This window comes from Helianthus annuus, chromosome 5 (assembly GCF_002127325.2).
Source record: "Helianthus annuus cultivar XRQ/B chromosome 5, HanXRQr2.0-SUNRISE, whole genome shotgun sequence".
NCBI lineage: Eukaryota > Viridiplantae > Streptophyta > Magnoliopsida > Asterales > Asteraceae > Helianthus > Helianthus annuus.
Genome location: NC_035437.2, coordinates 177028961 through 177054806, shown reverse-complemented (window position 1 = coordinate 177054806; position 25846 = coordinate 177028961). Strand labels below are relative to the sequence as shown.

General features: G+C 33.9%; 3 protein-coding genes across 4 annotated transcripts; 1 reads left to right on the top strand and 2 right to left on the bottom strand.

Moving 5' to 3' along the window:
* Positions 1–1943: 1943 nt before the first annotated feature.
* On the bottom strand, positions 1944–6519 carry LOC110944232 (basic proline-rich protein-like). The gene is made up of 2 exons (XM_022185945.1): positions 6399–6519; positions 1944–2572 (listed from the first exon to the last, which is right to left on the bottom strand). Exons 1-2 carry the CDS (start codon positions 6517–6519, stop codon positions 1944–1946), a joined length of 750 nt encoding a protein of 249 aa, XP_022041637.1.
* Positions 6520–18722: 12203 nt separating this feature from the next.
* Positions 18723–22390, top strand: LOC110942403 (protein DETOXIFICATION 27). Of its 2 annotated transcripts, XM_022184156.2 has the most exons (8): positions 18723–19086; positions 19923–20464; positions 20782–20868; positions 20941–20997; positions 21164–21402; positions 21478–21596; positions 21690–21776; positions 22109–22390. In XM_022184156.2, exons 1-8 carry the CDS (start codon positions 18817–18819, stop codon positions 22154–22156), a joined length of 1449 nt encoding a protein of 482 aa, XP_022039848.1. In that variant the 5' UTR covers positions 18723–18816; the 3' UTR covers positions 22157–22390. The 2 variants fall into 2 exon arrangements, with proteins under 2 accessions (XP_022039848.1, XP_035846344.1); XM_035990451.1 differs by lacking the exon at positions 20782–20868 and having other exon boundaries at positions 18732–19086.
* Positions 22391–24442: 2052 nt separating this feature from the next.
* LOC110942402 (putative clathrin assembly protein At4g40080) lies at positions 24443–25611 on the bottom strand. Its single transcript, XM_022184155.2, has one exon. It carries the CDS (start codon positions 25605–25607, stop codon positions 24606–24608), a length of 1002 nt encoding a protein of 333 aa, XP_022039847.1. The 5' UTR covers positions 25608–25611; the 3' UTR covers positions 24443–24605.
* Between the last annotated feature and the right edge of the window lie 235 nt (positions 25612–25846).

The following is a 25846-nucleotide window of genomic DNA, read 5'->3' as shown; positions in this document are numbered from 1 at the left end:
TGTGATTGCTATTTTAAGTACCGACATATGCTGAGTTTTTTCCCAAACTAGTGTAGATACAAAAACTATTTACCTATTTGGGTAGTTTAAAAAATATTTACCTATCCGGGTATTTTTCTATATCTTTTTAATTTTTAACCTAACTTATACATTTTTTTTATTTTTCTAGCCAAATTAAAATTGGATTACTCAAAGAATTAGAATCAGCAAAAATATGAGTAATTACTTTTTGTAAAAAATAAAAAATTCTGCAAATATTTAAAAAAATCTGCAAAAATACTACAAAAAAATCTGCGAAAAATCTACAAAAAATCTGCAAAAATATATTAAAAAATTCTACAATAATTCTGCAAGGTTAAAAAATCTGCAAAAAATATTATAAAAAACCATATAATCTATAGGGTAATAGTTGGTGGATTTGATGGTCCACGTTGTGTAGTTCGTTTTAGGTTAATATCTATAAAAAAACTATTTATACATACAAAATACTGAAGAAATAATCACTATTAATAAAATTGAAATAATTAAAATAGGTAAAAAATGTATAAATTAGGTAAAAAATTAAAGGGATATACAAAAGTGCCCAAATAGGTAAATATTTTTCAAAGTGCCCAAATAGGTAAATAATTTTTGTATCTACACTAGTTTGGGAAAAAAACTCGCCATATGCTTGCTTTCCAAAAGTGAAGCTAAACTAGCATTTCATCACTCATCCCCTCCCCTGAAACCTCTTTCCTACAGTTAATGAGAATAAGAGAAAAATACACTATTAAATAACTCATCACTAAGGTAGTCAAATATAGTTATATGTATGGAAATTTATAATATGATTATTTCGGGTATTATTCGGGTAAATGGGCCGGGTATCACTAAATCCCATACCCGTACCCGTACCCGAATTTTTTCCATTTTTAAGCCCATACCCGGCCCATACCCATCGGGCTTCGGGTATACCCGGCCCGTATGTTTCGGGTTTCGGGTATACCCGTCGGGCTTGGGCTTTTTTGCCATCCCTATTCAACATTGATGGAATATTGGAATGGAAGACACTATGTTACTTATCGTAACATAGAAAGTCACTATAACCTTAAATTCGTATATTATTAAAATTAAAAAAATCAAATTTTAAGATAATGCCAACCGGTTCAACGATTTGAATCGGTAGAACCAGATATACCGTCGGTACATAAGACATATTGTATTTGGGTTTTACCGGCCTTTATCGTACCAAGCTCGTGTCAAGTATCTGGTTTAAAAGGTATAATCGGCCGGTTTGTACCGGTATTTAAAACATTGCTCTGAATCAATCAAATGCGGTCAACCTAGACTAGAATCGGATCTAGTTGGTCAACTTAGTCCAAATTTGACTTAAAAAAACATTATTTCTATGTCTATCATATTAAAAAATTAATATCATTTTCAAGAAACGAATATCAATTTTGAAATACCTTACTATTTAAACATGTATTTTATTTATATTGATATTCACGTAAACTAAAACTAAAGATATTTTTTAATGGCTAAACATTACACCCCTTGGTATTAAAACCATGACCTTCTCCTTTTAAACAAATATAGAGTTTTCCCTCTACCACCAGAAAAGTTTTTAAAAAGATTACATATTCAATCAAGTTAATTAAGAATTAATAATGTAGACAATCCACAACTCTTATTGAATAAATTAAGTACAAATCTTGAATTCATGAACTCTACCTAAAAAAGCAAACCCTTTTCACATGTAACTTACAACACTCAGATACGTAGAATACAAAGTTGATAAAACAGAAAAGTGTTCGAACTCCACACAGCTATCATAGATAATTTATAAAGAAAAAGAGTTTAATATTATTTTTAAAAAGGATTAAGCGCCACTCGTCTCCACCAATGGTAACTTTTTGATGCATTTCTTACGGTAACATATAGCCCTAGTGTTGGCCATAGCTTTAGTGTTCGCCACCACCTTCATGACCGTGTCCTCCGCCGCTGCCGTGACCATATGGAGCTGCTGCTGGGACTAAGATTGGCTTCTTCTTTCTCTTGGCTAAGCAGAAGAGTCCGGCGGCTAAGAATGCTAGGAAAAACACACCACCTAGTGATGCACACACCGCAATAACGACGGTGTGGTCATTGCCGCCGCCACCAGACGGTGGTGGTGTTAGGATGTTACCGGATGGCGGGACAGCATTGTATGGTTGTGGAGGTGGGACGGTGGGTCCATATGATGGTAGTGGAGGTTGTGCTTTAGGAGGCCAAGTACTTGGCTTTGGTGGATAAGAGGGCCCACCAGGTGTTGGTGGTTTTGGGCCTTTAGGTGGATAAGCGGGCCCACCAGGAGTTGGTGGTTTCGGGCCCTTAGGTGGATAAGCGGGCCCACCAGGTGTTGGTGGCTTAGGGCCCTTTGGTGGATAAGCATGTCCACCAGGGGTAGGTGGTTTTGCTTCTTTAGGTGGACTAGCTGGCGTAGGAGGCTTCGGACCCTTAGGAGGGTAAGCCGGACCATGTGGTGGATGTGATGGCTTCGGCGGGTGTGACCGTTTAGGTGGAGAGGCTTTAGGAGGGTACGCTGGTGTCTCTGGGGTAGGAGATGGCGGTGGCTTCCAATGTTCCGGTTTTGGTGGAGGAGGAGGACATGCAACCGGGGGTGGTGGAGGTGGAGGACATGGAACTGGTGGTGGTGGAGGCGGAGGGGGTGGTGGTGGTGGTGGTGGTGGTGGTGGAGGGCATGCAGGTGTTGGTGGTGGTGGTGGAGGAGAATGGTAAGGATAATTCGAAGTTAATTTCCTTGAACCCTCCATGTTCAAAAAATGTGTAGTGATACAATATGATGAATTAAGCAATGACTTATATATATGGACTCATGATTATTTTTGTATTGAATATACGTTATGTTCAAAACATGCATGTGTTTTATATATGTTAATCTATAGTGAATTATTGATTACACACTTATGTAATAGTTTAACACCAATTAGTTGTTTATGTAAATGGAAGATTACTTTAGCTAACTACTACCCTCTCATGATCAACAAAATACAAGTCAATAATTATTGAATTCATGAACTTCCCATGAAAAAAAAAAAAAAGGTTTGTTGAATTCCGGGCCATGTGACCCGACCCGCATTATTTTAACGCATTATTATATTTAGAATAATGGAAAGGCAATGTTAACAAGTTGCTTGACAGCAGTCACATTTCTATTTTTTATTTATTTTATTTAAAGGTTGTGGAGTAAGTAGAGCAGACATGTATTTTTTAAATAAGAAAAATATATGTTTGATTTTATGTCGTGTTTCAAAATTTTGATAACAGAATCAACATGATATATCATTATCATTAAGTAGATTTCTTTTACCTAATTCATATATCTCGTATCGAAGTATCGATTCGTAAATAATTGTTTTTGTCTCTAGTTCTTTATATAAAAAGTATTGGATTGGGCTCAGAAACGTTTTAACCGATTCTATTAAGACATTGGATGAGATTACAATGTAATGTATACAAAGGAAATGTGTAACTTAAGAAAGCAAGCTACTAAATCTTAAAGCTTATAATATATGCATTCACACGTCATTGTATTTTCATAATTGTATTTTAAGCATTGTGTTTTTTATTATATCTATTATGGTCTTTTTAAATAACCTTAATTTCCAAGAACAAACCAGGACAATATATTTTGTCTTGTAATTAACTTTACATTTTTCTTATTAGGTAACACTTTTTAGACATCACAATTTATTATTTATTTTAAAAAAATATATGTACCTTTTAGTACGATAGTAAATAAATATGAACAATACAAAATATAACATAAATACTGACAATTAACTGTTAGTTTTAGATATAATAATAGAAATGAATATAGTTAACTATTAATAATTCGACAAGGATCTAATAAATTATTATATAACACTACTAGGTTAGAACCCCGTATATTACACGTTTGAATAAATTCAATTTTATATACCAGATAATATAAATATATATATATATATATATATATATATCTTTAAAAATCTCGCTTATTACACAGGTTGAATAAATGTACTTTTATATATCAAATAATAAAACAATATATATTTAAAATTCTCATTTATTACATGGGTTGAATAAATCAATACTATATATACTCGATATACAATGGATGGGGTGATTGCGGTGATGGTTCTTATAAATGTCACGTAAACATAGCGATTATCATATTTGAGTTGAGAGTTGAACACGAAAATAAAAGTATAGAACCAATAAACATTGATTAATATTTGTGTTTACTCCTTATAAACATTTTTTAAATAGGTTCTACCCTAAACTACTTTAGTTTAATAAAATAAATAAATCATTTACTTTATATTAATTTATATTTAGCGTACATCTTTTGTTAATTTCAGGATAAATAATTTTGAAATTTGATAAATATTTTAAAATATTAAATTAGATTTAGATTGATATAAATAGATTATTCTATTGTAGTAAAATTTGTTAACGAAGTCTCAATAAATTTAACACTTTATTTAAAACTTGTAAATGTAACGAAGTCTCAATAAATTTAACCCTTTATTTAAAACTTGTAAATGTAGAAATGATAAATAATATTAGTTAATTTTATTTTAAGTTTCATAAAATCTATTTGATACCAAACTAAACAAAACGTTCAAATATATAGTTAATATCAAGACTAAATTACGATTTTCGCCCCTGTGGTTATATCACTTTTACCCTTTTAGCCTAAAAATGAATATTTTAAAAGGATAAAAGTGATATAACCACAGGGGCCAAAATCATAATTTACTCCAATATCAAATTAGATAACTAAGTTAGAATTTGAAGTAAATAGATAAATATAAAAGTAATAATTAAACTAAATAATATTTACTATGAGGGTTATCTATAATTAATTAGAATAAATTAAATTAAAATAATAATTATCTATAAAACATGGCCTAATATGATGACAAGTGTCCTCAAAATGGTTTCTTTTATTATAGACTAGGTTAAAACTCCGTGTATTACACGGGTTGAGTAAATATAATTTTATATAATTATAATAAAAAGATATATTAAAAAAACTCGTATGTTGCACGTGTTGAATAAAATATAATGTCATATGTTAATACGGGTTAGGATCAAGTACAAAGGATAAAATAAATAAGAAGGGTAAGAAAGATTCTAGTTCATTGATCTTAGATTTGGAGGGTTAAGATTAGTTGTAGGGAAAAGAAGATAATAGAATGACATAAAGGGAATCCTATATTTATGGATTTTCTCTCTCCACATGCAAGGCACATGCCAATTTCTCCCATCGTTTAAAACGTCCATAACTTTTTCATACGACATTTTAAAAAAATCACTATAATAACGAGCGTTTTTTTATCTTTAATATGAGTACCATATTATCATATAAAAATAAAATAAAAAATTTCATTTTTACTAAGTTTTTTTTTGCATTGTGTTAAAGGTTAAGGTCATTGTGTCTTTTAACTGGGTTTTGGTCAGTAGAGTTTCTATACATTGTGTTATTATCAAAACATATAACACAATGTTAATTTGAGTTCTATCCATTGCGTTTTTATAAGAACCTATAACACAATAAATGACACAATGAAGATGGTGTTATATCTGGGTTTTCTATAAATTGTGTTATTAGTTCAGGTCATTGTGTTTAATATGTTATTCATTGTGTTTTAATATGTTGTCCATTGTGTTTTAATAATTTGTTCAATTTTTTTACTATCTTTGTTCATTGTGTTTTAGTTTGTTGTGTATTGTGTTTTTAGTTTGTTTTCCATTGTGTCTTCATCTGCTCTCCATTGTGTCTTTTATCTGTTGTCATTAATTGTGTCTTTTATCTGTTGTCATCAATTGTGTTTTTATTTAGTCTGATACTTATTGTGTTATATGTAATCGTCATTGTTATACGTTATGGTCATTGTGTTTTAGTATGTTGTCCATTGTGTCTTTATCTGTTGTCATTGATTGTGTTCTTGATTTACTTTACATTGTGTTTTACATCATGTCCATTGTGTAATCTGCAACTGGGTTTTCGAATTTTTTTTTTGAAAAATATAACAATATGGTACTCATATTAAAGACAAAAAAATGCTCGATTTTATGGTATAATTTTTTTTAAAAACAAATGATGTATAAAAAAGTTACGGACGTTTAAAAATTGGGGGGGAAATAACATGTGACTTGCATGTGCATATTCTCTTTCCTCTTGTAGACAAAATTAACCTTTCAATTTAATTCCTCCTGAGACACTTGTCACTCTTTGGTGGCTTCTTACCCTTCTTATTTTTAAATACTTGTATTATAACTTAACCCATGTTAATACAAACAATCATCAAGATTTATCTCTCTCAACACCCCCTTTCTCTCTCTTCTCTCTCTCTCCCCCTTCTCACCTCCGCCATCTCCTCCCTCCTCCATTAACACCACTACTGCACCACCACCACCCCCACCGGACCACCACTGCACCACATCATCTTCCCCCCTCCATGTTAGACGGTGGTTACCATGGCCCATGGCGACGACATCGTTAAGGAATTTAAAGGTCGTGACGGCTAGGGTTTCAAAGAGGATGTTGACTGCGAGCTACGGTTCAGGCACTCGGCGGCGACGTAGGGTGTTTAGATGACGGAGAAGAGAGTTCAACAGTGAATAGACGACGACGGTCGGATTCGTAGCTGCGATTCCGACTCGAGGTTCCAGTCACGGCCTGTGAACCACCGGTAAAGCAAAATAGAAAGGCGATAGTGGTTGCCGGTGAACCTCCGATCAAGACCGGTGAACCTCCCTCTTTTTCTCTCTCTTTTGGATTCTCTGTGTAACTCGTTTCTCTCTCTCTTTCTGAGTAACAATGGTGGTGGTGCGACGATAGTGAAGGCTGTGGTGGTTTGGTTATGGTGGTTGAAGATTGAAGATAAAGGGGTGGTGGGGGTGAAGAGGGTGAGGGTTGTGGCAGTTTGGTTATGGTGGTTTAAGGTTGAAGATGAAGTGGTGGCCGTTTAAGGTTAAAAAAGAACAAAAAGGATGTTGACTGGATCGGGCGTCGGAGCTAGAGTTCTTGGCTCAAAAACCTAGGCGCCGTCACTGTTTGAAATTTGGGGATTTTGAAATTTAGGGGTTTTGATGGGTGGTGGCGGTCTGAGAAGGTATTGAGAGAAAGATAATGTCTGAATGAGGTTGGCTAGTTTACTCTTGGATTAGGGTTTTTTATGTGATGGGGAAGAAGATGGAATGAGGAAGAAGAATAGAAGATAGAATGGGTTGTTAGGGTTTAAATGTAATTCATTAATATGGGTTGGAAAAATACATAATTGCCCATCAGGTGTTTTGCACGTGACAGGTTTTAACGGCTAAAATGGATGACGTTTAGCGCGGGGAGTAAAATCATGAAGGGCTTCATAGATCAGGGAGTAAAATGTCCGTTTTTAAAGGTTTGGGGCAAAACCGTTAAAGTGGCCAAACCACAGGGAGCAAAACGGAAGTTTAATCTAAAAATTATTATTCTTATTTAATATAATCATATTAAAAACAAATGTTTATCCTTATCTAAATATTTATTTTTATCTAATATTTTTGTTTAAAATTATTATTTAATATGAGAGATAAATAAGAAAATAACATGAGAAAACACCAGAAAATGACATGTGTCCAAAAAAGAGTTTCATTTATTAGTATAGGAAGATATAGATAAACCTTTTTAACTAAAAAAATTTATAAATACATTAATATAGATTATTTTTAATTGTTCTGAAAATACCTTTTTGAATAGTTGCCTCCGTTAGCACATGCTTGTAAAGGATGATAATTCATACTCGTTAAGTTAATCCGTATGCATTGAACAATCTCTAAGACTATCCACATCAAGGATGTTTGTAGGTGATTCTTGGCCTATGTGGAGGGTATTTGTGAGAGGGATGGATTAGTGGGTGTTGTAGAGGATGACATGGAGGGTGTTCATTCTTAAGGATTCTTGGGGAAGAATGGTGAAGAATGGGGGAATGGTGGGTCCTTTCTTTTTTTTTATTTAGTTTAAATTAAATAAAATAATTATAATAAGGTTGTTTGTGGGAAGGATATACATGTTATTGTTGTGGGTAAAAAGTGTTTGTGGGAAGAATAAGTGAAAAGCTGATGTGGCATGCTGATTAGGCTGTTTGTAGAAAGGATAGCCTTTCACTGATGCGGATAGTCTAATGAATGTTCGACCTACACCTAGATTACAATGTGTTCTAAGTGTAAAATGTATAAAAGACTACTAGTTTTTCCTCTGCCCGCGTTGCGAGCACTAAGCCGAATATTTCTCTCATAATATGTACGTCTTTGTTTCAGTTACTTATACATACTACTCATAACACGATCTCAAAAAAAATTACATTGAGTCAACCAATTAAAACAAAGTACAACCATACTTTTGCTAAAAAAAACAATGGAAAAACTATAATTTTAAGCTGGGCAAAATTGTAATTTTTCAGAACAAATGAGCGTGTGCCAGGCAGCCGCGTGGCACGAATAAAAATTACACCAAGTCAACCAACTAAAACAAAACACTATCATAGTTTTGTAAAAAAAACACTAAAACAATAGTATGTCTCTAATTTTACACTGGGGTAAAATCGTAATTTTACAGGAAAAGAAAAAAAAGAACAAAGGCAAAATTATATATTTGAGCTAAGGGCAAAATCATAATTTGACTAAAAGAGGAAAAAATTAATAACAAAACTGTAAATTTAAACGGAATAAATTCGTAATTCAGCTGAAATAATGGAGAAATGAAAAAGAACTTGGCTTTCAAGTTGTCATAGTCATGGGATTTGTAGATGTAGAAAATATTATCACATGGATAAAATATTAGTCAAAGTTTCTTAGAATTATTTGTTTTGCAATTTGTGCCACGCCCACTTGTAGAACAGTAATATATTTTTATTTAAACTGTAAAAAATCTAAGTATCTTATTTTATTTGAATCAAATAAAGAGTCTTTATACATACGTTGCTAATTTTGACTAGTTCTGCCAAATATATAAACTTAGTAGTTAAACTAAATATCGCTTTTAAAAACTAGTTAATTATATTTTTCAAATCAATTATTATTCTTTAAGAATTGTGCGTGAAGATTTTTTTCTTTTTTTTTTCAATTTCTAGCTATTTTTTCTCATTGCCAATGGTGATGAAGTTACCTGATGATCCAGCCACGCCATGTGCAAACTGCAAAATAAAGCGGGTTTGGCGCTTAATCTTTTTCTACAATTATTTATTAAAAAAAGTTGACTTACACATTCAATATATTTTATTTAGTTTTATTGAAAGCCATCAGCATTTTTAAGAAGGTTTCCATCATTATATTTTATTTTCATAAGAGCATTCATAATGGAGAGTAGGATGAGCGTGATAGCGGTACCGGTATCAAAAATACCGGTATTGAAATTCGTCAAAATTAGGTATCGGTATCGGTATCAAAATATTCGGTACGGGACCGGTACGGGACCGGTATTTGAAGGTAAAATTCGGTATTTTCCCGGTACCGTACAGAACTGGTACCAATACCGAAAGTACCCATACCGAAAATGCCAAAAAGTGGGTATCAGTACATTCGGTACGGAAAATTGTATTATAAGAAATGATTGTGAGTGGAAGAGAGAGAAAATGATACTTTTCATCTGTGAATACATAGGAACACTGTCCACACGCTATAAATATTTTAATATTTTTGAAAGTAGTTGTGAGTGGAAGAGAGAAAAACTGTAATGATAAAGATATAAAAGGTATTATTTATTTGGAAAAGATATAGGAAAAGTAGTGATTTTTAAGTTAATTATACAGATAGAGATAGGAAAAAGGAATGCTCTTACACTATATCTCTCTCTATATATCTATGTATATATAGAAAAAAATAGAGGCGAGTGATTTTTAAAATTTTTTACAAGTATAAAGTATTCAAGTCTTTGTTAATATATCTTGAATTTCTACGGCCAAATTAACTGTTTCTACATAACGTGTATATGTAGTTGTTATGTCAACATTACATTCGATTTTGAACTTTTTAACCCATATCGTAATCGACTAAGCGTGTGAAGAAACACCAAGTTAATTCGGTGATTAGTTTGTGGTTTGTGTCTCGTCCAAATAAGATTAATCTTCTTCTGAACTCGATGAACAACTATGTCGATCCTGCAAAACAATTAACACACCGTGAAGCTCGTTAAACAAGGAGGAGAATAGGGTGGTTCTCCTTGTAACCACCCTCCGGCGTAAGAATAAAAATTTGCTTTGAGGATAAAAGTGTGTGTATTAAGTGAGAGAGCAAGAGAGTGATACTTAAACCTGGAGGTGAAGTTCTCTACTTATAGCCGAGGTGAATTGTGAACGAGATGGGCTGATGGGCATTGGGCCCGAGGTCAACAACAAAGAATATCCATTTGCCTCTCTGTCACGACCGTAAGTGGTTCCAGGCGGGAGGGAAGCTGGCGCATGTTGAGTGTATCCACGTGTCCTGACGGTTGTCCTTATTGTCTAGTCTGGCATCAGCAATTAGGTGAAGATCGTGAAGCAGTGGTCGGTGCAAGCTGATTGGTGCCACGTATGGAAAACAACATGTTGAGCGCCTATTGGCCAACTGCTCTGCCACTCGTACATTCTGTACTTGTCCAATATTGCCCCACGCTTCTTGCTTCCGCGTGACTTGGGTACACCCATGGGAAGGTAAAGGAAGCTAGGTCTTTTGCCAAAGGCACCAAGTGTTAGAATTGCTTTTAGAGTAAATTACAAGTTTTGTCCTTTATGTTTACATCAAATTTCAGACGCTGTCCTTTAAGCCAAAAGTTGACAGGTGGTATCCTTTACCTTTCAAAATATTGCACATTTGGTCCTTTAGACCAAACCTGGTTAGAAATCTTAGTTAAAATATGTCATGTGCAAGGCACATGAGGGTAAAATGGTCATTCCCTCTCAAGTCATTTATTCCCCATTATATCTCAAAATCAAAACCACCTGCTTCAAACACTCATCCCTAACAACAACTTCACAAACCCTAGATTCAACCCTAAACTGCCATGGATCTCATAAAACAAGAGATTCTAAAGAAACGGCAAGCACTCTCGGAGGAAACCGGCGGCCGGAAAGTCTTCAAACGGATCCAAAAGCTTCGGGAAGAAGAAAAACGAACCAGAAGCCAAACGCCTCTGTCAAAATCAAATCCAAAACGACTCAAATATGTTAGATCCGAACATATCAAACCTTAACTCAAACATCGATTCATCAAAATCAAAACCTGAATCCGCTGTTTCGTCTTCAAAAGCTCTAATAACCGATGAACAGAAAATAGATTCATTGAAATTACTGAAACAAGAGGTTATTCGCCGATTACGGTTTCTGAAACAACTGGTTACGTTGTTTGGAGAGAGTGATGATGACCGGTTACGGTTTCTGAAACAACCGGTTAGTTCTTGGGTTTATTTTTCATATTTCCCTTGAATTTTGGTTAAATTGATGAGAAATTGAAGTGGGTGTTGTTCAAGTTTTGAATTTTCGTTGTAGGATTTTGTGTTTTTGTTTGTTTTTATAGAATGAAAAGGTGTTGGGTGTGAAAATTTATTGTTTGTGTTTGGTTTAATGGTGTCACTGAAGATAATCAATAATAATATTTATGTTCTGCCTCTGTACTCTGTTATCCCCTGTTTTATGTATTTGCCATTACCTATATATTCAATAATAATCCATTTCTTTAGTAACATGTTGAATCTGATAATACGGTTGCACCAATATGGGTGTTTGGTATGAACTCATATGAGATTATTAAGGAGCAAAATAACCTAATTGGTTGCACTTACAGGTTATGTGTTGTTTTACATTCATAATTTTATTTTTAAAACCTTCCCGTTCCATTTCAGTTTATTAAAATTGGTCATATCTCGCAATTGTTTTGGGGTTTTTTAGGTAGGGGAGTTGATTTAGAGAATGTGGTGATTGTGGTTGTAGATGACGAAGGGTGGTGGCGGTGGTGATGACGACGGTTGTTGGTTTGGAGATGGTGGTGGTGGTGGAATGGTGGGTTGAGAGAGATTGGGTTGTGGTGGTCTTAGATTACAGAGAAGGAGAGAGTTTAGAATTTTTTTTTTTCAGTTTTGTAGATATAGTCCCTCAATAATAAGTGTTTACAAAATAACCCCTGTGAAGGTGAAATGACAAGTAAGCCCTCATGTGCAAGGCACATGACCATACTTAACAAAAAATCTAACTGAGTTAGGCTCAAAGGACAAACCGTGCAAGATTTTGAAACATAAAGTACAAAACTTGTCAACTTTTGCGCTAAAGGACAGCGCCTGCAATTTGATGTAAACATAAAGGACAAAACTTGCAATTTACTCTTGCTTTTATTTTGGTCCTAGCCCGCACGTGACTTGGGGTACACCTTTGTAGTCGGCGCAAGGTCAGGGAACTCAACATTTTGGAATACTTTGGGTATGGTCACGCGCGCGAACTAAAGTTAACTCACATGATCTACGCAAGATTTAGGACCATATCCCTTCAGCATGCAAGTTGTTTTTCTGTATCAAAATTTTTTGCGTTTTGTCGTTTTCTTCTTTTTATACCAAACATATTCATTGTGCAAGAATTAAAAATAATACTGTTACATAATGACATATACGATTACGGAGAAAGTATAATGTACTTCAAGGCTTAACCTACATTAACATACATGACAAAAAATATAACGTGCGTTATTATCATAGAACGTGCGTGATTATAGTCCCATGCGTGATTATGTGGTCCCATGCGTGATTATGTGGTCCCATGCGTAATTATGTGGTCCCATGCGTGATTATACCCCTGATCCAACGGTTACCATTGTCTCCTACGTAATGTATGATAAGGCTTTTTGTATGTTAACCTTACTCTACGATTACGTATACTAAATTAATTAAATATGTGTGTGAAATCATGCATACTCAACTTGTACGTTATAAAATATACAAAAAGACAAAAGCATACACCGGCGGCTATTGGTTTAATTTTATGTTTATCTTATAACTTTTTTAACGGCCCAACAAATCTTACAAATGAGTTACTGACGGAAATTCATCATATCGGGATACACTCACCTCCTAACCGGGGAAAACCCTCACCTAGGTCCGAAGCCCTGAACACTCACCCGAAGGCACGACAGTGCGATGAGGTACAACCCGTTCAGTTTAAGGATCGAACTAGCGATCTTCACCTGTTCGCCTAGTCTTCTATCATCACCAGGTGCCGCAGAAAATAATGAGAGGACGTGAATCGAACTTAGGTCCTTACACTAAGTCTCTCCCTTACTACTCTATGTTATTATGTTTAACTTATAATAAGATAAACATATATAAGCTCACTTGTTTTATTTAATTGGACACTTGTGCAGGTACATAATGGCACCACATGAGTGGAGAGATACTTAACTATCTTCTAAGTTCTATCCTATTATTTATACTTAAAACGTATTTTAGTTTTCTTGCTTATCGTATGACCTATCTTGATATATCAATAATATATTGGTTATCGGTTCCTGTCGAGATATTTGTTAGAATATCTGTACTGATAATATCTGCGATAATTAACCGGTTTTCCCGATATTATTATCTTTCCTCTTAGTTTTACCATTCGTCTTTCTTCTTATTTTTGTTGTTAGTGTTTTAAGTCTTAATTGTTAGTTGTTAGTGTTAAATGCTAATGTTAAATGTTAGTGTTTTAAGTCTTAGTCATTTCCAACTTCCTACAATTGTTAGTGTTTTGCAAGTTGTAAAAGGTTAATTTGTTGATGGTAGGAGAGTGTACTGAATTGTTAGTGTTAAATTGCTATATATATAAATTTAGCATGATATTATAATTATAGATATCCCACCGCGATAATCGATATCTCAAATATCGTTCCTTGACCAATATCTAATATTTACCGCATTAACTACTTAGCAGATAAGTATGTAGATTATATCTTCTTTCTTGATGACAATGCTAATAAGTAGTAACATGAGAGTGACAAACATTATTTGAATATCTTAAATCTAATGTGATTGACATAAAACTTTGTGATTGATATTCCTAACACTTCGATAATGTTCATGGTCTGTTGTATCATACAAATACAAAAGGTTGGATTATAAAATGTTGTGGAGTACTAGTACATGATGGTGAGAAGAGGGTGACATATTCGTGACAATGTGGAATTAACTATAATGTTTGATGCCTACAAGATAATACAAAAAGTCAACTAAAAAATATGATGATTTCGTGTAAATATTCATATTGGATTATACACTCTATATCATTGCCAGGCTGGTAATACCGTAATCTTCATGAATATAAGTTATATAGTAGTTTGTAAAAGTGTCAAGAATGTTGATATTGGCTATGTAGGAAAAGACTCGGTCAAGTACACATTGCCAATGAAGTAAAAAAGAATCAACTTATTGGTATTTCGTAATTGGGTTAATTAAACATCAGATCTATAGGATTTCCTTTAAACAAAAAGTTTTCGTGAAAAAAAAAATACTAGTGTATGCAATTATTTATCACCAGTGAAGACTTTATAATTGCCCATGCTTGTTTCCCCTGTAGGCTTGACAGGCACTGCCTTCACCAAGGGGAAACCGAAGAATTTGTTTGTCGATGAAAGTCTTTTAATTTGTGGTGATTTAAAAGTTTACTAGTGTATACGCAATGTTAGATTGGTTAAGGACGATTAAGGAGTCAAGTCTTCTAAAGGATCAATCTAATTAGTCCATAATAATTTCAAGTAGTTTTAGTGCGTTGTAGTGATATAAAAAGTACTCCCGCATACTCAATTACATTGTCACAAGTCAAAACCTACATTGTCACAACTCAAAACCAGGGTGTGTGACCTATGTTGGTTCTAAATATTAGTGGAAGCCTTACAATACTTGACCGAACTTATAATCCATGTTTGTAGAATACAAAATCAAAGTTTATTTATCCTAAGATATCTTACGTTGTCCTTTCTTTTGTAAGAAACCTAAGAATAACCTATAGAAGCCACAAACACTTGTCCAGTAAACCTTAATTTTCCTTTCTTTTGTAAGAAAACTAAGAACAACCTATAGAAGCCAAAAACACTTGTCCAATAAAGCTTAATTTTCGCTGGTGATACTATAGTTTAAAAAGCTTTCGATAACCATCTTATCTTATCATAGCATAAGACATATCATAACATGTTCACAAGTAATCTCCGTTTAAATCTTTCTTATTAGACATTTACATCTTTATATCATATCACTTACAACATTCCATTTAAAACCATACAAATATTAATAAAACCGTTATGTTCATAAATATTTGTCACATTCTTTACCCCAGTGCATATTTAATAGTTAAACCATCACATGAACGCTGCCTTCTACATACACTTAACATTTATAATCACATAATAAACATTCAATTGCATGACTATGGTTAATCACCTTATGAAAGCATGCATTCCAGCCCAAAAACATTAACAAGGGGGTACAGTACTCACCTAAGTTGTTTCCAAGCAAACCTTTACGAACTCATGGGTCGTTTACTCGCACTTAGATTGACCCGTCAATCGAAACTGTCCTGAAAATGTTTTCTTGTTCTGTCACCACCCTTTCGATTGGCTATCCCGGGTCTACCCATACAACAAATTAGTAATTAGGCCATAGTAATTGTTTGTGCGCATCAAAAGAGATCTGGACGACCATCACAATTCAGTGGGCCCAATCAACATATACTTGGACTTCTTAGACCATGTGTAGTGGTAGAACCTTATAATGCCCCCACCATGGGGCATTATACGACACGTGGCGTCCTAGTCAGCAAGGGGGCATTATAGCAAAAGTGGTGTAGTGGGCATAATGCCCCATAATGCCCATTCAATCATAAAAAAAAAAAAAAAAAAAAAAAGGAAATCAAATGTCAGCCCCACTTGGTCCCTTTCTATTGGTCTAGCCCATGTACATGTCAGCCCATGCAAGAGTTTTGGGCGTTTTCTTCAAAACGCCGGCACCTTTTATTTTTCAAAAATTTTGCCTTATAACGCCCCATGTAATGGGGGGTGGGGCGTTATAGGGCGTTTTCGGGCAAAAAAATTTACAAAAAACGCCCCATTACGCATGGTCTTATACATAGTCTAGTATACTTCTATGGTATTGGTTGGTTGGTTGGTGCAACCAATTCTTTTTTTCTTTTGCATTTCATTTTCTGTTTTGATCATGTAAGACAAATAAAATGAAGTCAAAATATCTGAAATAAAAAAGTTGCAAATAAACCAACTATTCAATTAAGCAAACCATTTTTTTGTATTTATTTGGTATCTGGATTTGAAAACTATTTCCTTTTTATGTTATTTTTTTTATAGATATACAAATTTAGAAAAAAGATTTTTAGCGTAGACAAATTAAATTTCCGACGTAGGTTGGAAGTGCCAACTTTTTCTACTTCTTTTATTGGCATCGTTTGTCTAACAATATAATGGGTTTTCACCAATATTTCGTATGTTTTATCTATAACTAGCTTAACTGACTCATGTGTTGTGACGAGCGGAAACTCAATTCGTTTTAAGCAAAGGAGATAGTAAACTAAAAAGTTATAATCGTAACACGCCCAAAACATGTTTAGTTCATTGTGTTTTTTTTATTATTGATTCTTAGTTATAGATATTAAAAAGGAAGAAACATTTTAAAAGTTATTTAGTCAAGTTTAATTTAAGTTAAATAGTTAAAAACACATTAACATATCAACAACCTAAACCCAAACACATTATTGGTTTTTTATGTTTGCTTTTTGTGTTAAACATAGGGTGGAGGGTATGATTAATCACTACAGGGTGATTGAGTGAAATTCTACCCAATAATATTATGCCATGTCAACTCCCCGTTCCACTCCTTATTTTGCACTCAATCAGGGGGTATGGTTAATCACTCTAGGGTGTTTGAGTAGGTTAAAAAATAAAAAATTTTGATTGGTTAATTCTCTCCTCTCTCCTCCATCACTCCATCAATCAATTCGGTGAACTATCACCGATTATCATTCCCTCTCTCCAACTCACCGCACATCTTCATCAAGAAGGTATAATCACCGATCGGTGACTATAAGTCCCGCTCAAGTCCCCGCATATTATACCCTGTACCCTAAGACATAAAAACGAAAAGGAATAGGCCAGTAACCTTTGAGTCTTTGACCCACTAATTGCTTGGTCAGTGACTCAGTGGAGGGGAACATCTTCTACAGCTCATTTCACTGCCATATTCACCTCAAGATTTAATATTTATTTTTTTATTGCTAGAGAAAAGGAAGTAGACCTGTAGAAGGCAAGGCGATAACATGTGAATATGTGACGTATCTTATCAGTACAACTACAACTCCTAAAAACTAAAACTAGTTTTTTCTTATCTTATAAAAATCCATAAACAACTTTTTTCCGTAAAAAAAAATCCCCTCAAATGTTAAATTTGAGCAAAATTGTGAATTATTATTTTTTACTTATTAATTAATATCCTGTTAGAAAAGAATTTAGATGAATTATTGATTTAAATTGGATATATGGTCAACCAAAGTATATTTAATCTTTGTCTTTTCTTTTACTTTCTAAATTCAATAAACTAATAACAATAAATATTATTTGAAAAACAATACAATAAAATTCACGAGTGTGGATGACATAACTCGAAGTAAAATAACAAACATATAAAATGGTATGTATAAATTCAAAATAGTTAAAAGTATAACATAATTTGTCAAATAATGTTTTCTTGATTTCATCCGATCATAACTAAGAGATTTTTTTTTTTTTTTTGTTAAAGTTTAACATTTTAAGGGACGTGTATGATACTTCAAATTCATTTATGTTCGTGAACGCTCGGTAACGTATTCGATAGTTAATTAGTGTTTATAGCTTTTATATTTTATTTAAATATTTCAAATTCCGACAAATAATATATTTAGTAAGTGTCACTGTATTATATATTTTGTTCGTTTGTGTTTGTTTGTTACTATTTGTGTTCATGGACATTAGTTTGCGTTCATCTGTGTTCATCATTGTTCGTTTTCATTCGTTGCCTAAGAATAACAAACACAAACGAACACGAACAAGTTTATATCCTTAACAAACAAACACGAACATAAAATCTCGTTTTGTAAGTATTCATGAACAGTTCGTGAACACATATATTTCTTAACAAACGAACACAAACAAGGACTTGTTCGTGTTTGTTCGGTTCGTTTGCAGCTCTCCTTAATTTATATACTTAATTTTCTTTCCATTGTTTTACTTATTTGATTTTTCAAAGACGTTAAATTTGATTTTTGAGTAAACTTCTGTTTTGCTCCCGTGGTTTGGTCATTTCAATGGTTTTGCCTTAATCATTTAAAAACGTTCATTTTCCTCCAATTGTTTACTATGTTTTTCCCATTTTGCTCCCAGCCTCTAACTCCATCCAAATTTTTTGTTAACTTAAAGGGTATTTTGGTAACATAATACCACCAGTTTTATACTTTTATACTTAAAGCTACCAAAATACTTTTTTTTTAACAAACAATTTGGATGAGTTAGAGGCGGGGAGTAAAATGGGAAAAACATAGTAAACTATTGGAGGAAAACGACTGTTTTTAAATAATTGGGACAAAACCGCTAAAATAATCAAACCACAGGGAGCAAAACGGAAGTTTAGTCTTGATTTTTATTCCATGCAGGTGATCATTGAATCTTCCTCAAATGTTGTCATGATTTTTAAAAGAAGCCCCACCATGCGATCAATACTAGCCATAAATTATCGTTAAACAATATCATATCCTTTATTCCTGGAGAATTGAAATGGAAGAACACAACCACCACCAGCCTCTCTTACCACCAACCTCCGACCACCACCAAGAACAACAACAAGAAGAAGTTTCAATAATCAAACTAACATGGGTAGAATCAAACAAGATTTGGAAAATCGCAGGTCCTTCCATCTTCTCTCGTCTTTCTTTATACTCCCTTGCTGTCATTACACAATCATTCGCCGGCCACCTTAGCGACACCGACCTCGCCGCCATCTCCATCGCCACTACCGTCATCACCTCTATCACATTCGGCTTTTTGGTAATCTCTCTATCTTCCAGAATAGAACTAGTTTTGCCTTCATCCTACCCTCCCTAGACCTTGGTTTTAAAAAGCGTGCCCTGATGCGATGCACATTTTGAGGCAAGGGTCCATGCTTTTTGCTTTTTGTTATATAAGGCGCGGGTTGTGCACGATGCATAACTTTTTCACAGAAAAGTTGCGTGAGGCGCGCCTCTGTTGTACATGGCGCGTTTTTGTGCATCACTTGTACATATAACTTTTTAAGTTATACATGTAGGAAAATTATATATTAAATCATATATAAAATTTTTGGGGAAGGTTCAATTAAAAATTCCTTTTATCGCGAGAACTCGAAAACTAACTGAAAAAACCTAAAAAGCATACCAATTTTTTTTTACCAATTTTCGCTAGTTTTTGTGTATAAAAACACTTTTTTTCAAAAAAAAAAAAAAAAAATTGTAGTGCACATGTGCATCATGTTTATTATTACACATGTGCATTACAATTTTTTTTTTGAAAAAAAGTTTTTTTTATACATAAAAGATAGCGATTTTTAATAAAAAAATTGTAAAAAAAAATTGGTATGTTTTTTAGGCTTTTTTAGTTAGTTTTCGAGTTCTCGCGATAAAAGGAGTTTTCAATTGAACCCTCCCCTAAAGTTTATTTATAACTAAATTTTAGGTACGAGATGTCTAAAACCTATGAGATATGTAAAAAAATTATATAAGATATTTGTGCGTCTTGGTTTTAGACCTAACGTCTCTTGATTTTTAAAACCAAGTGCTAGACTCTATTGATAGCTTTTAGATGTAACTAGAATTTCACTGGGTACGTTTGTTTGTTTGTTTATGTAGCTTGGAATGGCAAGCGCACTAGAAACTCTTTGCGGCCAAGCTTACGGTGCAAAACAATATCATATGTTGGGAATTTACTTGCAACGGTCTTGGGTTGTTTTACTCATAGGTTCAATATTATTGCTACCCCTCTTCATATTCGCGACTCCGATACTTAAACTAACGGGACAACCAGAGGAGGTGGCCGAGTTGGCAGGAAAAGTGGCGATGTGGCTGATTCCGATGCATATGAGCTTTGTTTTTCAATTTTCTTTAGTGAGATTCTTGCAGTGTCAGCTGAAGACGGCGGTTATTGGTTGGGTGTCTGGTTTAGCTCTCGTACTTCACCTTGTTGTGAACTGTTTTTTTGTGTACAAGTACGAGTTTGGTGTTGTGGGGGCTGCGATCATGCTTGATGTGTCTTGGTGGGTGTCTGTTTTGGGGCTTTTTGTGTACGCCGTGTTTGGTGGGTGTCGCGAATCTTGGAATGGTTTGTCTATGCAAGCGTTTTCAGGGTTATGGGAGTTCTTTAAACTCTCCGCGGCTTCGAGTGTTATGCTTGCGTAAGTTATATAGATTTATCACTTTTCTTAATCCCTGGTCGCATCTGACTATGTGACCAAAAGGCTTGTAGTTTAACGATATCAAAGTGTGTTGTAAATGGTTCTAGTCCATGATGGACATTGTATATTTAGGAGTTGGATAGTTTAGTGGGTGCGTGAGTTACGCTTTAAAGAAAATAAATAACAAAAATAAACTAGAAACTTTTTCCACCTAACATTTTTGCGACAAAATTGAAACAAAATTAGCGACAGGGTTTGCGACAGATCCATTTTTTAATTGTTATGGACCGAATGAGTAATGTTGGTACGGTTTTTAGGCTGGAGAGTTTTTACTATCGGGTATTGGTGATAGTAGCTGGAAGCTTGGGGAACACCGAGATCGACATAGATGCGCTTTCGATATGGTTTGCTTCTGTTTTCATGTTTATAATGAACTTTCTCTTTCTTGGTTTGATCTTTGGTTCACCTTTCTGTAGCATCACTTCTTATGGTTGGGAGATCATGATTCCATACGGATTCTTGGCCGCAACTGGGTGCGTTTATGGTCCCTAACTACTGTTGTCATAATTGTTACACAATTGTTATCTACAAAATTGATTATATCTATCTGAAAGGGGTGCTTGGGAGTTTATTAACATGAATTTATTCTATTAATTTTATTTAAATCAAATTGGAAATTTAAACTTTTTATGAGAACAGTGTTCGTGTCGCAAACGAGCTTGGAGCAGGCAATGCAAAAGGCGCGATATTTGCCACCAAAATATCTTTACTAATATCTATCCTTATCGGCCTGTTTTTTTGTGCAATAATCGTTGCATTTCCCGACAAACTAGCAATGATCTTTACATCAAACACCACTGTGATTAGCATGGTAAATGAGCTTTCGGTGTTGTTATCACTCACAGTTCTTTTTAGTTGCATTCAACCAGTTTTTACAGGTGAGCAAGGCATTCATAGAGTGTCCAATTTGGCAAACTTACGCGTCATTTCTTGAGATTTTTTTAATATTGCAGGAGTAGCACTTGGCTGTGGTTGGCAGTCTCAGGTTGCCATAGTTAATCTTGGAAGTTATTATGCTATTGGAGTTCCACTTGGTGTGGTACTAGAAAGGTTTCTTGGTTTTGGCATTAAGGTTTGGACATTTAGACATTTGTCTTCACATATGGTTAATTAAGGTAATTATGAGACTAAATTTTAACATCCAACTTCTTGTTGGTTTGAGCAGGGTCTTTGGGCCGGAATGTTGGGTGGGACGGTAGTCCAGACGTTGATACTAGCAATAATAACTATCAGATGCGACTGGAATAAACAGGTATCGTAAAAATAAGTTATGTTATTTTATTAAATTATAAAACAATTAAATTTGCTTTTAAAAAAAAGAACAAGAAATGTTAGTTGAACAACCTATGTTGCTCAAAAGAGAATAAAGTTTACAAAGTTACTATTCTCATCGATAAACCTACTTAGAAGTTAGAATGATAGCTAATAACCCAAGTTTACAAAAAAAAGATATTAATTTTATCATGAAATTATTGAAGCTGTCTAAATGTATATAAAAAATTATGCCTTCTTTAAAATTTTACACATGCTTGATATAAAAAAAAACTATAATAAATCGTTGATATCTATGAAACTTGTTTTCAGGCGAAAGAAGCGTACTCCCGTGTTGTAAATCGAGCAATATCAAGTTAAAGTTCGTGTACAGCATTTGAGAATATGATACGAGCTAAACAACATTAGGCTTGATTTCATGTGGCTTGTGGTTTTCTTCTTTTGTTTGACCAATGTGAGAAAATTAGTTAACGATTTAAACAAAAAAAAACTTATGTAATTATGGTTGTTCAAAGACTATTCTTGATTTTTTGTATTCAAGTTTCATATAATTTCAATGAAAGCAAGACAATATATTACAAGACATCATACATATATACATTATATACATCTTATTACACTTGTACGCCCTTCATCTTTACATTTTTAGCCTGAATATTAATAGAGTTATTATAAGGTCTCTAAAGTTTAATATTTTTCGATCTCTAGCCAATATATGTTTCTACCCATCAACATTAACAAAGTTGTCATACAATGAGGTTTATTTTGTTTAGCCGTCACAACGTGCTTATTTTAATCCACGTCAAACTATAAACTTACTTGAAACCATATTATGAATTCCACTTTAGTTTTCATTTATTTATTTATTTTGTAAAGTAACACTGTTTACCTTATTTCTCGAATATACCGTTAGGACGTGCTTATTTCATTTATGATTGAACAAAACTTTGATTCGAAAGGGTCAAATACAGTCGATCTTTTTTTACTGCAAGGAGCCGAACGACCACCATCTACACAACATCGATACTAATAACGTATTCGTTTTTATGGTTTTCTTGACGTGAAGGTATGATATTCGCAATAGAGTATTTCTTGATATTGTAAGCTATAGCGAGTGTCGTATGGTAACGGACCATGATGAACCGAACCGATACTGGCTAAACAACATAGCTATCAGTATTCGTTTGTAAAATACATGCCGATATCCTCTTAGACATAGTTTTTTTGTTTGCTATATCGAATGTCAGTAACGTACCGTACCGTACCAAACAAAACCGATACTACTTGAAGGACCGCTACGGAGCGTGTGTACTCACACTAGTTAGTAATTTACTAACAGAAGCTTTATCATGATCTAAGGTTCAGATTTTGGTGACATTTTTTTTTTGTTTTGAAACAAATCAATGACTATATTAATAAATACCAATAAACATATTTGTTATAATACAACGACCTACCTAACAACCAATATATGAAGTATATGAACATAAGAACAAGTATCAAAGGAACACATGAGAAAGACTGAATAAAGAATTCTTGTTCATTAAGAGATGTATACATGTAATACAAAGAAGCCTCTATATATAGCGCTCTTATATTAATATAACATTCCCTCTTGACTATCCACGTGATAAAAGAAAAACTGTATAATACGCTTGGTGGTGTTGTCTCTTTAAAAACCTTGCTAAGAAAACCCAGTGGAACAAAACCTTAGCTAAGGGAAAAAGATTGAAACGGGTATTTTCTCCCCCTAATACTTTTGGATCAAGCATTTGCCCCATTAAAAACCTTACTAAGAAAACCGAATGAGATAAAACTTAGTTAAGAAAAAAAAAAGTACAACTTGTATAACGTTACCCTTTATTTTCATGTATCCTAGCTATAAGTGACTCGTGCCCCGGTGTTCTTTGAAAGTTTCTTACAACTTTATAATCAATGATATGTCGCTTCATCCATTGATGTGCAATTTCTAAAGCTGACTAATGTTATATGATCTTTATTTAATACTTTTATTGCCTCCTCTTGTAAACCGATTAATGCTACATGGTTTAGAATTGTATTGTGCTACACTCCCTCTTGTAAACATTAAAATTGATTGTAACTTATTTGTTTAGCTTATGGGGAAAAATTGTTAGATTATTATTTGATTTTTATTAGATAAAAGTTAAAGTAGAATATAATTAAGTTTCTTGAAATAACTAAATAGATAAAGGAAAATGTGTAGGATTATAGAGTTATAATAAAACTATAACAAAATTTACTTTATAGTTTTACAAAACAAATCTTTAAGTACTCTTCGGATCATTAGTGTGAGTTGTTCATGATGCTTAAGATTGATTATTGTGGTTTTTAACCTATTTTGACCTAGCACATTTTTTACATCATTCATTTTTGCCTCCCCTAATAGAAATTTCTGGATTCGCCACCAAACACAATTACTATATTACTATATGCATACACGATTTGGGTTTCTTCTCAAACAACCAACCATCCAAACCACGAACTCTCCACCTGTAATTGGCTTTAAATTATATAATAAAGATAATGATAACTCATCCAAGAAGCCCAAACCCAAACATAATTGATGAAAATTATATGAATTAGCGTAGGATTAGTTTTAATGACGAGTTGTTCACATTTTAGCAATGGGGTCAAACATCAAGTTTGAAAAGCGAAGGACAAAAAAGTCAAAAGTTATCTAGAGAATCATCACAAAATAACCAAACTACTAAAAAACGTAAGAAAAGACTATACAACATATCACGCGGTACACATAGAAATAGTCATGTTAACCGGGCTATTTTTTTTATTAATCATGGCTTTCTAACGTGAGTTGTTTATTCAATTGAGTTGACATGGGTTCGTATTCGATCATCTTTCGACTCACTAATTTCACCTCCTTGTCTTCTTTCAACCTCATGAGTTTAGCCATCAACTCGGTCTCCAAGTCCCAAAAGGACTCATTCCGTCTCCTGTTCAAAAACAACTCGGTCAATCTCGCTTTACATCTCTCCAATCTCTCCAAACACCGAGTCAACAAGTTCAACTCGTTGGTACTAAAATTGTGGATCCTGTCACTCAACTCGGTGAGTCTAATCATAGTATGATATTGGATCATACGGTAATCTTCTCCCACTAATCTTGTTACCTCATAAATGATGTCGTTTTTTCGACAATGTAACGATTTTGGTGCTCTACATATCTCTTCAACCGTTGAAACTAATGCTTCAATTTCTTTGAATAAATCAATGTATAAAGAGAATTTTATCTTTTCTTTCTTTTTTTCGATTTCGGATTTTGATAATGATAGGGAACAACCTAGGATAGTGGATGTTGACAAATTACTTTCCAAAAAACGCGCGTACCATTGAGCCCATAGAGAAAATTCGTGTGACTGCATGTCAGTATTGTCCACGAATCTCGAGAGGTTTAGAAAACCAAGGCTTGTGGTTGACATAGGGTGGAACGAGATTTGCTCGTTGAGAACAAAAGAACCACCAATGATCATGTGGTGTAGTGTTATGAGAGACTTGAGCGCTACATAAGCGTTTGGTTGGTGGTGATGGTGGAGACGGTTGATGATTGTGGATATACACGCCAAAGCAGAGTGACGTGCCGTGTGGCTGAAAGATACGAGGGCGGAGATAAGGTGCTCTTGAGGTGGGGATCGGGCAGAGCGTGTGGTGGCGCGGAGGACAACGATTTGGATGGAGGAGGTTGTGTGATTGGTGAATGTGAACCTTGCTTTGATGATCTTGGCTTTGTCTTTGAAAATTGAATGTAAGTTTTTGAGTTTTTGTGATCGCCCCATTGAATTGATTCAATTAAAGAATTATATGTGGATGTATATATCTCTTGATTATATATTGAAGAAAACTTTGATTAATTCAACACGTATATAAAGTAATAGTAATAAAATATTTGTCAATAGTGTGACAATTAGTTGAAGATTCGACGTATGAAAGTGACATTTGTCCAAGCGCTATCAATATTATTACACGGATAATTAAGATAGAAAAAGACAATTTATGAAAGAAGAATGCGTGTTTT